This window comes from Grampus griseus (assembly GCF_964374135.1).
Source record: "Grampus griseus genome assembly, chromosome: 4".
NCBI classification, from domain to species: Eukaryota; Metazoa; Chordata; class Mammalia; order Artiodactyla; family Delphinidae; genus Grampus; species Grampus griseus.
The window spans coordinates 80,787,313-80,801,670 of NC_138997.1; the positions used below are offsets into that span (position 1 = coordinate 80,787,313).

At 37.4% G+C, this 14,358-nt stretch overlaps 1 protein-coding gene across 1 annotated transcript in view; it reads right to left on the reverse strand.

The window, feature by feature from the left end:
- The window catches only part of WDR19 (WD repeat domain 19), an 83,931-nt gene that overhangs the window by 54,077 nt on the left and 15,496 nt on the right, over positions 1-14,358 (reverse strand). Inside the window, exons 7-14 of the mRNA XM_082652988.1 lie at positions 12,019-12,099; positions 10,741-10,853; positions 10,295-10,468; positions 5,666-5,736; positions 5,033-5,205; positions 4,835-4,949; positions 3,862-3,968; positions 2,598-2,720 (exon numbers count right to left, since the gene is read on the reverse strand). Of these exons, the coding sequence (XP_082509114.1) occupies positions 2,598-2,720; positions 3,862-3,968; positions 4,835-4,949; positions 5,033-5,205; positions 5,666-5,736; positions 10,295-10,468; positions 10,741-10,853; positions 12,019-12,099 (957 nt within the window). The remainder of the gene's footprint in view (positions 1-2,597; positions 2,721-3,861; positions 3,969-4,834; positions 4,950-5,032; positions 5,206-5,665; positions 5,737-10,294; positions 10,469-10,740; positions 10,854-12,018; positions 12,100-14,358) is intronic.

The window sequence follows — 14,358 nt, forward strand, 5'->3', positions numbered from 1 at the left end:
AAATTAATTGATAAACTGGACCTGGTCAAAAATTTTTTAGTTCTCCTCTTTGAAAGACAGTGTTAAGAGACTGAAAAGACAACTCACGCACTGCGTGGAAAATACTTGCGAAGCACATATCCGATAAAGGACTTGAATCCAAAATGTGTGAAGAACCGTCAAAGCTCAATAAGAAAACAAACAATCCAATTAAGAAATGGTCAAGGGCTTCCCTGGTGGCGCAGTGGTTAAGAATTCGCCTGACAATGCAGGGCACACAGGTTCAAGCCCTGGTCTGAGAAGATCCCACATGCCACGGAGCAACTAAGCCCGTGTGCCACAACTACTGAGCCTGCGCTCTGGAGACCGCAAACCACAACTACTGAGCCCATGTGCAACAACGACTGAAGCCTGCGTGCCTAGAGCCTGTGCTCTGCAACGAGAAGCCCATGCACCACAACGAAGAGTAGCCCCTGCTTGCTGCAACTAGAGAAAGCCCGCACACAGCAACAAAGACCCAATGCAGCCAAAAATAAATAAATAAAATAAATTAAAAAAAAAAAAGAAATGGTCAAAAAACTTGGACACTTCACCAAAGATATACAGCTAGCAAATAAGCATATGAAAAGATGTTCTACATCATTAGTCCGGTAATGAAATGCAAATTAAAATCATAATGAGGTATTGCTACACACTTATTAGAGTGGCTAAAATGTAAAAGACCGATCATATCAAGTGTTAGTGATGATGTAGAGGAATTGGAGCACTCATACACTGTTGATGGGAATGTAAAATGGTACAACCAATTAATTTAGAAAAGAGTCTGTCAGTTTCTTAAAAGGTTAAACATACACTTGCTATATGACATATCATTCTACTTCTAGGCATTTATCCAAGAGAAAAGAAAGCATATGTCTATACAAAGACTTGAACACAAATTTGTTTATAGCAGCTTTATTTGTAAATATTCCAAACTGGAAGTAACACCAATGTCCATCCATAGGTTCATGGATAAGCAAATTATGATATATGCATACTGTGGAATACTACCCAGCAAGAAAAAGGAATGAACTATTGACACACACACCAACATGGATGAATCTCAAAATAACTATACTGAGCCAGACAAAAGGAGTGCCTACTATATGATTCCATGTATATACAACTCTAGAAAAGACAAACTCATTTATAGTGACAGAAAGCACTGAGTGGGGAGGGATGGGAAGACCGAATCATAAAGGGTCATTAGAAAACTTTTGGGGGTGATGAATATGTTCACTATTTTGATTAAGTTGATGGTGTTTTCACAGGATATACATATGTCAAAACTTATCAAATTAGAGACTTTCAATAGTGTGGTTTATTGTATAACAATTACACTTCAATAAAGCTGCTAAAAAACCCCGATATTTTCAGAATCACTCAAGAATGAGATATTTTATAGGAAAAAAAGATTTTGTAACTGTGTGTGGTGATGGATGTTAACTAGAGGGTTACCATTTTGCAATATGTACAAAGACTGAATCATTATGCTGCACACCTGAAACTAATACAATGTTATATGTCAATTATACCTCAATAAAAAAAAGAAACTGAGATAGAGATAAATGCTACGTTATTGGCAGATTACTACACTTTGAGTTCTTACTTCACAATGCTGTGTGGCACAGTGGGAAGAGTAGATTTTCCATCAGAAAATCTTGCTTGTTAAGTCCACCTCTACTACAAACTTACTAACTTCTCAATCTTCAGTATCCTTATCTCTAAAACTTTTCTGCTTATATATTTATGACTATATTTACTACTTATTTACCATATCATTTACCACTTTACCTGATACATGAAACCTACCCTACTTGTGTATATAGCTCAAAGACTCATTATTTTAGGTCAAACTTAAATTTAAAAAGTCTCTCGTCTGGCAATAAGCATGTTTTAAAATATGCTCGGTTTAAAAAACAGTATGAGATAATGGAACCTTTGAAACAGTGAATAATTGTTTTCTAATGTGGAAAACAATGTTTTTTTTTTTTTAGACCAACTTCACTGAATTCTTCTAGAGACTAAGCAAGGTAAGAGGTATGATATGCTTTGAAAAACTCTGAAAACTTTTTACAAATATAAGATGCTATTACTAAACTAAGTTTTATGTATATGTGGCTAATGTAATATTTAGGAGTACAGGGTATTGGTGGTTCAAAAGACAAAAAATTGAAGTGGGATTCTCAATATTCAAGTAATTTTAATTAAATGCCCACTAAATGTAGGCACTGAATGACGTGTTTTACATTTGTCATCAAATTAAATCCTTAAAGCATCTAGATAAGGAAAATGAGGCTGGGAGGTGTCAAGCAGGAAGCAGCAAGTAAGAGAGCTAGTATCTGAGCCCAGATTGTCCAGGCTCCAAAGCCGTTGTGCCATCAAAATTGCTATAGTTACAAAAGCACTTGACACTGGCAAATCACACCACCTATGTGCGCTACATAAGTATATAATGTTTGTAACTGCACATATGATATCTATATAATAGATGTATATAAACACATATATAATAAACAAATTACAAGGTAAAAATGAGAAATTCCCCCATGTCCTATATTAAGGAAGACAATACGTACATCTGTGCCATAGATGAGGAAATCACCAGTTAAGGCATGACATAAAATACGGCACTTATCATCCACTGCTGGGAAAAGTCGAGTCTCACGTTCTTCTTGAGTATCCAACATTTCACTTTCTATCTAAAACATAAAGAATAATAGTGGATCATAGATTTATCTGAATAAACCTGGTTTGCAACATCTAAGGGGTAGGGGAGAGTCTTTTTCTTAAGTTCAGCTAAACATTCAGACTCACCAAACTATCACAGACCAGTTTACTCAGAAAGATATCAGGAAGGAACCCAGCTTGCCAGCAGGGCGCATTAAACAACGCTTTTAATGGGAATAGTCTCCGCAGCAGGCTCTGCAATTGTCTAGTAGCTAGTATCTTTGGCTTCCCAGAAGCAAAGAGCCAAGAAACAGATGTGGGAGATGCCCTGGTTGAGAAGTCCCATATTTCAGGGGCCAATATCTCTTGAACAACTCAACAGGCACAGTTTCAAGATCCCCACAAGTGACACGCCCAAATACATGGGTCAGTGCATTCCAGGAAGCCAGACGTATGGCATTCCCATCAGTTTTTACAATTTACTTATAGTTCCTCCTAGATGCAGTCTACACAGTCATTTTTACCATAAGCAATGTTGTGAGTAGCACAGCTGAAACTCTGTCAGGTTTCATGGGAACAGAGCTTGGGAGTCAACTGAACAGCTCGTGCAGAAGGGTAAGGAGTTCTGTTAATCCTTTATCCACATCTGGCTTTCTAGCTAGTCTGTCATATGGTTGCTTCTTTATTTTTTTAAAATAAATCTTTATTTTAGAATGCTTTTAGATTTTCAGAAAAGGTGTGAAGATAGTAGAGTTCTCATACACCCCACACCTGGTTTCCCCTATCATTGACACGTTACATGAGTATGGTACGTTTATTACAAATAATAACGAATATCGATACATCATTTATAACATAACTCCATACGTTATTCAGATTTCCTAGTTTTTACCCTAATGCTGTTTTTTGTTTGTTTTTTTTAACATCTTTATTGGAGTATCATTGCTTTACAATGGTGTGTTAGTTTCTGCTGTATAACAAAGTGAATCAGCTGTACATATACATTTATCCCCATATCCCCTCCCTCTTGTGCTCCCTCCAATCCTCCCTATCCCACCCCTCTAGGTGGTCACAAAGCATATGGTCGCTTCTTGACCAAAGTTCTTGATAATAAAACATTAGGCTGTTCATCACTTACCTGAGCAGGCCTCAGGACATCAAAATTATACTTACCAAATGTAACTGGACTTTGCCTTCAAAAAGTGCAGCTGCATAGTCAGAATGAAGGCAAACGCTGGCTACTGTCCCCAGATATTCCACATCTTTCAATTTTTTAACAGCTGCAGCAATTAAAACAAAACCAAACACATTAAAATATAAATAAAATGATCTAATTAATGATTTGCAAATAAGTTTTAAACGTGTGCCTTTGCAAGAATATTCCGAACCTAAAATTTTTATTTTAGCCATTCTAAAGAAAATCTTAGTTGCCATATAAATTTGCCTTCAGGAATTTCATAGTGGTTCACACGAAACAAAGTAATGTAAAATAAAATCACATGCAAAACAACCAAAAATTAAACCTTAGTGACAATAAGCTTAATAGAACATCTAAGGATAATTCTCAGGTTGGCTCTGTTCCTGAGGGATATCTGACCTCCAGTGGGGAAAGGGGTGGAGAGGAGGAAGGAGGGGAAGAAAAAGCAAGGCTCCCTTCAGATGCTAATGGTCATTTTTCAAAGAATAAAGCGGGGGAGGGAATCAACATTTACTAAGTACCCACCAGACCAAGAAGTGCCTAAGAAAGACGGTGTGCAAAAGCAGATCACACATTTTACTTCATTTAATTTTCCTCATAAGTAGAAGAATCCTCATTTTCCAGATAAGTAAACCAAGGCTCAGAGGGGTAAAGAATTTGTCTACAGGCACCCAGCTAAAAGGGGCAGAAGGGAATTTGAACCCAGGGCCCAATTCTAAAGATCACACTCTGCCCCGCTATACCATGGTGTCTTCACAACAAAGGTAAAGAATAAAACCTTTCCAAATATTATGCAAATTTTTTAGAAGATTTGCAAAACCATTTAAGCTAAGAAAGGGATGTCTGAAGAAAAGGAGTGAAAGACTTGGTCTTAAAAGAAACTATCAGTGCTTCCCAAATAAAAACAAATTATATGCTAGATAAGAAAACAACTGGATTTAGACTTGCCGTTCTCTCCAAGGACATAAAACCAAGCTCGATTATTCATTCCCACAGCCAGATGATAAAGCCCTACTGCTACAAAGTTGGGTTCCACATCCACAGAAACTGTGACTGGTAGCTCCTATAATAGAGAAAAATAACAGTAGTTAACCGTTGAAACTGTTTTGATTTTATTAATAAATAAAAGTAACAGCATTTTCATACTCCTTCAACAGGGTTGGCTATGGTGACTTCAAGGAGGGAGGTGAGATATGCAATCCTGGTGCTGCAGGCATCCCCGAGGACAGGGAGCTTGGTCAGGAAAACATGGAGCGATCCCCTCTGAGTAGACAGTGCCAGCAACTGACCATCATCTGTCCAGGACAAGGTGCCCAACCCTGAAATAATGGACATAATAAAGGATTATTCAAAAACAGAGATACTGTTGTAGGCAAACAAGCAACTCTCCTCACTTAAGCTGCCAGAAGCATAAAAATCTTCAAATTTTAAAAATAGTTTAGTCTTTATTTAGACTAGGACATTCATCATGGATTGGCTTATGGACATGAGCCCTGATTCATTCAACACTGGCTCAAAGGGAAGGTATGTAAGAATTTAGTTTTTGCAACTGGATTTGGGATAAAATGCACTAGAAATCTTTGAATCAAAGTGGACTTACATGCTTCTAGTCAAGGAGTATGACTCAACATAATTACTGAAATAAGGAGGCTATCTTAGGGAACTCTAGTGAAAGGTGTTAATTTTATTCCTCCTATAATTAATGCAAACTATACAGTGACACATTACTCTCTGTAATCGAAATGATAAAATGTCATTCTACTACAGAAAAATCAGTACCTTTATTTTCATCATCCAGGTTGATTATAGCATACATGTCTTTTAATTCTGCCAAGTCATGGATTTTAATGCTGAAAAATAAAAAAAAAATGTCCTTTAAATATGACTGCTAAGTTAAATTGTTTTTCTTCACAAACAATTATAAGCTATGGAACAGGTCTGTGCTCTTCAAAAGAAGGAGGATCCACTGGGTTAAGGTAAGAAAATATTAAATTTTCTATATTTAATTATATTTTATCCTTTAAATTTTTGTTTGTTTGTTGAGTTGTGGGGTAGGGTTGTGCCCTAGTTCTCTAATCTACAGCTTCAGGAACAAGGAGGTCTAAGTATTCCTGAAGAAAAGTTTGAGTAGGAAAACATTCCCCTGAGCAGTATTGATTACTGCAAGCTGAAACAGGTTTCTCTTTGCAATGTGTCCTCCCCCCCGCCCCGCCCACTCCAAGAGTTCTTTCCTACAAAAAGAAATGACGTATAATAGAAAGAGCATTCAATTTGGAATCACAAGGCCTAGGTGGAAAGCTCTGAAAAATGCAGGCATAATGTTACTTCATGGGGTTATTGGGAAGAGTAAGTATGCTAATGAGAATGAAAGCTGTGTAGCAGGATGTTGGGACCCAACGGTTGCAACATTTCTTTCTTCCTGTCTCCCTTCCCCTCTCCTTCCTTCCTCCCTCCCACTGTTTCCCACTTATATATTTTTCCTTTCATTTAAAACATTAAATGTTTTCATTTAATTAAACTTTTAATTTTGATATAATTATAGGTCCACATGTGGTTCTAAGAAGTAACAGAGAGATTCTGTGTAACTTTTACCTTTTTCCCCAATGGTAACACCTTGAAAAACTATAGTATAATATCATAATCAGCATGTTGACATTGATAAAACCCATGAATCTTATTCAGATGTCCCTGGTCTTACTTGTACTCTGTGTGTGTGTGTGTGTGTGTGTGTGTGTGTGTGTGTGTGTGTGTGTGTGTGTGTGTGTGTGTGTGTGTGTGTGTGTGTGTGTGTGTGTGTGTGTGTGTACATATATCCACCCTTTTTTAGGTTCTTTTCCCATATAGGTCATTACAGAATAATGAGTCGAGTTCCCTGTGCTATACAGTAGGTCCTTATTAGTTATCTATTTTATATATAGTAGTATGTATATGTCAATCCCAGTCTCCCAATTTATCCCTTCCCTCCCTTCCCCCCTGGTAACCATAGGTTTGTTTTCTACATTTGCGACTATTTCTGTTTTGTAAATAAGTTTATTTGCACCATTCTTTTAGTTTCCACATATAAGCGATATCATATATTTGTCTTTCTCTGTCTGACTTATTCACTCAATATGACAATCTCTAGGTCCATCCATATTGCTGCAAATGGCATTATTTTGTTCTTTTTTTATGGCTGAGTAATATTCTATTGTATATACGTACCACATCTTCTTTATCCACTCCTCTTTCGATGGACATTTAGGTTGCTTCCATGTCTTGGCCATTGTAAATAATGCTGCAATGAACATTGGGGTGCACCTATCTTTTCGACCAACAGTGTAGGAGGGTTCCCTTTTCTCCACACCCTCTCCAACATTTATTGCTTGTAGATCTTTTTGATGATGGCCATTCTGACTGGTATGAGGTGATACCCCATTATAGTTTTGATTTGCATTTCTCTAATAATTAATGATGTTGAGCATCTTTTCATGTGCTTTTTGGCCATCTGTATGTCTTCTTTAGAGAAATGTTTATTTAGATCTTCTGCCCATTTTTTGATTGGGTTGTGTTCCCTATGTTCTAAGTTGTCAAATTTCTGAGTATAAAGTTGTTTGTAGTATTCCTTTCTCCTTTCAATGGTTTTCAGGTCTGTAGTGATACCTCTATTTCACTCCTGATATTGGTGATTTGTGTCTTCTATTTTTGTCATCCTTGCTAGAGATTTATCAATTTTTTTCAAAAATTCCAGCTTTCTAATTAATTTTTTCCTACTTTTTAATTTTCAATTTCTGCTCTTTATTACTTTCTTCCTTCTGTTCTGGGCCTATTTTGCTCTTCTTTTTCTAGTTTCTTGAGGTAGGAACTTAGCTAATTGATTTGAAATTTTTCTTTGCTGTGTATGAATTTATACTATAAATTTTCTTCTCAGAAATGCTTTAGCTGACTCTCATATATTTTGATATGTTGCATTTCCATTTTCACTAAGTTCTATGTATTTTTTAATTTGCTTTGAGATTTACTCTTTGACCCAAGAGTTATTTGGAAGTAGGCTGTCTACTTTCCAAGCGTTTAGAGAATTTCTTGTTGTCTTTCTGCTACTGATTTCAAGCATGATTACATGATGGTTAGAGAACACATTTTGTAATGATTTCAATTTCAATTTGCTGAGGTTTGTTTCATGGTCCAGGATATGGTCTACCTTGGTGAATGTTCCATGGGTGCTTGGAAAAAATGTGTATTCTGTTGTTGTTGGGTGGAGTGTTCTGTAGATGGCTGCTAGGTCTGGTTGGTTTACAACACAGTCCAAGCCCGTTGAGAGTTTAGCTAAGCTACACATGATGTAGCTGCCTTGGCATCTACTTTGGCCACGTGGCTTGCAGGGACCTTAAACTAACACTAGTCCTTCCTGCACATGCATGCCCTACATAGCAGCCCACAGTCACAAGCAAATGTAAGTTCCTTATGTGACTTCACCAACAGTCCTTGTGACCAACAGCCTCCCCTGCCTGGAGACCTACCCAGCTATTTACCATTACTGTTGCTTTTCTTTTATTCTTGATGTTCCAAATTTCCTTGTCATCTGTTTTCTTCTATCTGAAGAACTTCCTTCAGCAATTCCTTTAGAGGAGGTCCACGGGCAGTAAATTCTCTTCATTCTCCTTCATCTGAGGATGTCTTTATTTCATCTTCATTACTGATGGATATTTTTACTGGATATAGAGAGAGGTTTGGTTAACAATTCTTTTCTTTCAGCACTTTAAGAATGTTGTGAGTTTCCTTCTGGCCTCTATGGTTTATGGTGAGAAATCTGCTGTCATTCAAAATGTTCTCTGGCTGCTTTCAAAATCTTTTCTTTGCCTTTAGCTTTTAGCAGTTTGATTATGATGTGTCTGGGCCTAGATTTCTTTAATCTTTAATATTATTTTTTCAGTCCTAGAATTTCCATTTGGTTCTTCTTTATAGGCTCTATTGCTTTTCTGAGACTGTTCCCATGTGTTTTGCGAATGCTAGCCCTTACTTCTTGGAGCATTTTTATAATAGCTGCTATGTGCATCATCTTGGCATTGGTGTCTTTTGATTGCCATTTCTCAAGTGAGTTGAAATTTTCCTGATTCTTCATATGTCAAGTAATTTGGGGTTATACTCTGGACATTCTGAATATTATGTTAGGAGACTCTGTCTTGTTTAAATCCCACAGAGAAGGTTAATTTTTTTTTTCTTTTTTTAAGCAGGCAATCAGCCCAGTTGGGTTCAGGCCACACATTTTAACCAGCCTTCTGTGGGTTATGATTTCAACGTCAGTTCCACTTCCAAAGCCTTTGTAGTGGTACTCGGATATGTCCCTGTATGCCCTACTCTTTGGCCAGCATAGGACATGGGCTATGATCTATCCCTTATTTCAGTTCTCAAAGTCTTTGGTATGTGTTTAGGATGTGATACACACACACAGCTCAGGGATGAACCTGGGAGTTCATAAATATCTTTACAGGGTTGCTTTCCAGAGTTTCTCCTTCTCCAGGACCTCCCTGGTATATTCTGGTTCCCTGGGGCTCCCCTTTTCGGTCTTCCAGCAGGAAAGCTGGGGCTCTAGTTGCTCTGCTCTGCCTTGTACCTCCTACAACTGTGCCTGCAGCCAAGTAGTGAGAGGATAGAGAGAAAAATAAATAACAAGGGTATGCCCCACCTTCTCGGGACCACAGCTCCTCCAATTGGAGAGGAAGGTTACCCTCCATCAGAGTTTTAGGTGCCTGTGGGTCCTTTCTGTCACTGCCATGGTGAGACTGCTTGGTGGCTGGGGCATGAGAGAACAAAGAAAGAAAAGAAAAAGAAAATTGGGGGATTTCCCCAACTTTCTGAGTGTTAGGAGTTCTCTTTCCTGCAACTTGAGCCAGAACTAAAGGGCTTCTCTCAGAGTTCTCTCTCTCTGCCCAGTGCTTACATCCAGGGTCCAGGTTTCAGGCTGCCTTGAGTCCTGGCTGAGAGAGACCAGAAGACAAATGGGAGACTCACCGCTGGCTCAGTAATACTTCAAATGCCGGCCTTCTTCTCCAGTCTGCCTGTTACTATTTACTTTTCAGAGTCCTTAAATAGCTGTTCCATGGATTCTGTTCAGGTTTTATGGCTGTATTCAGTGAGAGTGACAGGGTGGAGTGTGCTTACTCCATGTTACCCAGAAGTGCCTATTTTATTTTTAAGATTGATTTTCAAGCATACTCCATTTTAGGTTCTGTATTTAATACGCATTTAGTATTTTAGGTATTACCCCGAGTGTTAAAGGCAGAGGTAAAGGCATGTTAGGAATTTTCAATTGCAAACGTATTTTAACAGTGCAACTATGGTTGACAGATTCACATTAGTTAACAATGTCTTGTTGAATCTCTTGAATATTCCTTATATAAGCTTTCCTGGGAATATGTGAATATAACTTACCAGTTATCACCACATGTAGCAGCTTTGTTAAGGGTCTGTGATACTGCAATACTGGTTAGACTATCTTTATGGTCACGAGCCTGAAATATCTCTTGACCGATCTCTCGAATATGAGTGGAAATGACCACAAAAATTCCACGTGAAAAACCAATCAAGATGTAGCCATCACCATACCTATAGCAACGAAGGCAATAATACAGTAAAAAGGAAGATTATCATTTGCAATACAGTAAATAAGCAAATACCTTAAACCTAAGGAATTAGAGAATATAATTTATCAAGGGCCTATTTGTCAGATAATATGCTAGGTAGTTCCACATAATAAATCATAGACTATAATCCAGAAAATATTACATAGAGAAGTGAAAATGCTACAGACAAAAATTAAATATAATTAGTAAGGGAAAACACAGGGGTATCCTTCTGTAATGAGCTTTTGTACATACCAACTATAGCAGACAATGTTGCCATAGCGCTGCTGAAACTCCAGATCAATTGGGCTATCTGGTTCATTCAGATTAAAAAGAAACAAAGTTTTCTTGCCAACCACTACACTTATCTGCCAGAAAAGAAAAGAGATTATGAAATGAATTACTCAGCACTTCATGAAAAGACTAATAAGCAAATCCAAAGAGCATAAACCTAATTTAGAAAAACAATGAGCCAAATTTAGCGTTAAATGTTATAATTAGTAAGGTAACAATGTGACTAACTCAAAACATTTGTAACATTTTACTAATATACAGTCTGGAAAGGATCCTTGGCTTCACATATATGCAATACACCCTTGGAAGTACACTAAAATAGCTCGATGGAATAACCTTTTACAATTCTCTGTACCTCTAATATGAGTCCTGTGCAGTACAAGAAGGTAGGTCTGACATAGTTCCATTGAAACTGAATTCATATCCAGAGTATAGAGAGTCTTCCATCCTAAGGCCATCTGATTTTGATTTGGGGCTATCTGGGATTACAGGTCCACACCTGTGTGGATAATCTAGCTCGGCTTTTTATATCATCACTCTTCCCATCACCAGCAGGGCACTGGTCAGTGTGGCTAGACTACTATCCCGCTGTTACAAGTTGGTACTTAACTATAATTCTCAGTTGAGGGTCTAACTGTGTTGGGGAGAGAAAAGAGTGCATTACTTATTTGGGCTCATTAAGGGTAATGGATATATATATGTAAAGAGAAACACTTTGATATATTTCCTTGATTCTAAGACGCTACCAGTTAGGAGTTATTATCATTTTAATAATAGCTTTTTGAGAAATAAAGGAACATTACTTCATTAAACATATTCTTGTTGATTGTGAAAATCATCTGGATTTCAGAATGTTAAAATGTGGCAGGGAAAACACTCTAAGGTATTAAAAAAATAAAACTGTAATTTCCAGAGCTCTGGTCCCCACATCTGATAGAGTGAAAATTAAAAAAAAGAGAAATCAATACTTTTGCTTTTCAAGGTGCCCCCACTCTTTTTGCTACCATAAGAACAAGAAGAGCAGCAAGTGTAACAGGAAATTGTCCTCACTTGCTGTGACATTAGGTGGCAGCAGAAAAAACATTTAGGCCTGAGAAACTGGGGCCTGCATTGGTTTAATAAGTGAAGGACTATAATTTATTTATCACTATAGATTCTGAACCATACTAGAAAAGGAGACAGAATATCCTAAAAAATTACCAAAATAATTTGGGCCTGGATTTGATTTAGAACTCTTACCGTGCTTTCAGCAGTGGAGGTTCGGTCATCAGTCTTCATCATGGAAAACTGCATGTTGCCAGGCTCTGATCTCACTGGTGTCTGCAAGGGTGAAAATACTATCACTATGAATAAACCCCAAACTCAAATTCATTCTATTACTAAAACAGGTAACTTGCTTTCATTTCTGTTACAGGTTGGACTAACAACCTGAAAATCCTACTGCTACAAACTTCTAGAAATTCTGGATGAAACTGAACATGTATCTTATTAAATGGCTAAGATAAGCTTGAAAGAAGGTTAGGAGATTTCCAGGGACCATAAGCAAAGATCAAATTGAAAACCAAAGTGTGTGCAGAAACTGACGCTGCAGATATCCAGAGCAGCAGCTGGTAAAGGGAGACGATAAGGAAGTCCATTTGGCTCAAGCTGGGCTTTGGGTCAGAAAAAATTCTTTTAAAATCAAAGACTTTCCTTCCTATGCTCATTGTGGTCTAAGGTCCAAAGCTATACTTTGAGTGGTCTAGAAACTCCCTGCAGTGTTTGGCCAAAACGAATCTAAATCCTCTTCAAAGGCTGAAAAAAACTTCCACAGTCAAGCCCTGCTGGAGATGAGCTCACAATTCAAAATGAGAAAACTCGGAAACAAACAATGGATCAAGAGGAAGAGTCACCAGATCTAAAAAGAACAGAATTATCAGAAAGATATCATAAATACATTTAAAATGGCTAAAAACATAAAAGGACTCATAAATATAAGAAAAGACAACACTTTCTTTAAAAGTCCAGGAAGATTTTAAAAAGAACTACAAAGTACTTTCTACAAATAAAAAGTAGAGCCATTAAAATAAAGACTCAATGGGATGGACAGAAGATTAGACAAATTTGAAGAAAGAATAAGTTAACTGATTTGAGGAAATTATCCTGAAGACTGCAAAGAGTGACAAAAAGAAACTATGAAAGAGAGATCAAGAGATATAAGAAGATCCAACATATGTCTAACAGTTGCTCTGGAAAGACAGAATAGAAAGGGCGAGAGGTGAATTTCAAAGAGATAATGACTAAGAACTTTCCAGGATTGATGAAAGACAGCAATCTTCAGATTCAGGAAGCAAGACAAGTCCTCAGCAGGATAAAGATAAATCCACACAAGTTACAATGGAGTGCTCTGCAGAATAGCCAGGTCAAAGCAACGCAGAGAAAATACCAGACAAAACAATACTTATAACGTATGTTTTGTTTACTGCATCATAACTTAAGTAGTATGCCAAATTCTGGAAGCATACTTCTTGCGGATTAAAAATGGGAAATAGTTGTCTTGTATGTTTATAATGGCTCAGTGGTAGTGGCTTCCTTGGATGTTATGTGTGGAAAAGTATTCTAAGGTCTTGATTCAGTGAAGAAAAAAAATGCCAGTATCTACTGATGATGTGTGATATGGATACAAGAGGGGGGACCTGTAGCATTCTAATTCTAAAGGACTCCAACATAGATGGACCAAAATTACAAGGTTTCTAGAAACTATTTTTTACAGTAATGCTATATATATATATATTTTTTTTTTTTACATCTCTATTGTAATGTCTATTAACCTTCCTTAAGAACCACTGTAATCATGCTATGGTCTGCTCAACATGATTGAGTTACTTCTATCTCACTTTCAAAGCTTTCCAGATACAAGAACCAACTTTCTTCTTCAGACTTATCTTCTATAAATTCTCAAAGTCCAAATCTTCAGTCAGTCCAGTCTGGAATAAGCCATGAACAAGCTGTAATAAGTTTTTCCTCTTATCTTTGTTCTGTTCTGCTTGGAGTGAATGACAGCAACTGCTAAATGTCTTACAATACCCATTAAAACAAGTTTTAGCAGGGCACATGATCACCTAGGTAGACTAAATTTGCAGCTTCCCTGGCAGCAGCAAGGTGTGACCATATAACTAGGTTCTGGTCATATGATATGAATGGAAATTATGATTGCATCTTCCAGATTAGGTCGTTCACAAATTTCTTGCACTCCACTTCTCTTTTTTCCTTGCCTGGGGCTGAAATGAAGTGCTGGTATGCTTGCTTTAACCATGTACATGAGGGCAAAACACCCTAGAAAATGGCAGAACAATAAGATGGAAGGAAGGGAGGGGAAGGAAGGAAGGGGGAATTTATACAACTTTGAGAAGCAGAGATACATAGATGACATGCTTACCCCTCTCTGTTTTATGAGGAAAAAAAAGAGGAAAAACCACCCAAGCTACCATATTCTTAGAGTCCTTGTAATTTTGGGTCTTGTTGTTACAATAGTTTAGCCTATACCCTGACTGATTTAGATCATCTTTTCTCTTACAGATTCACAATCCAACTTTCATT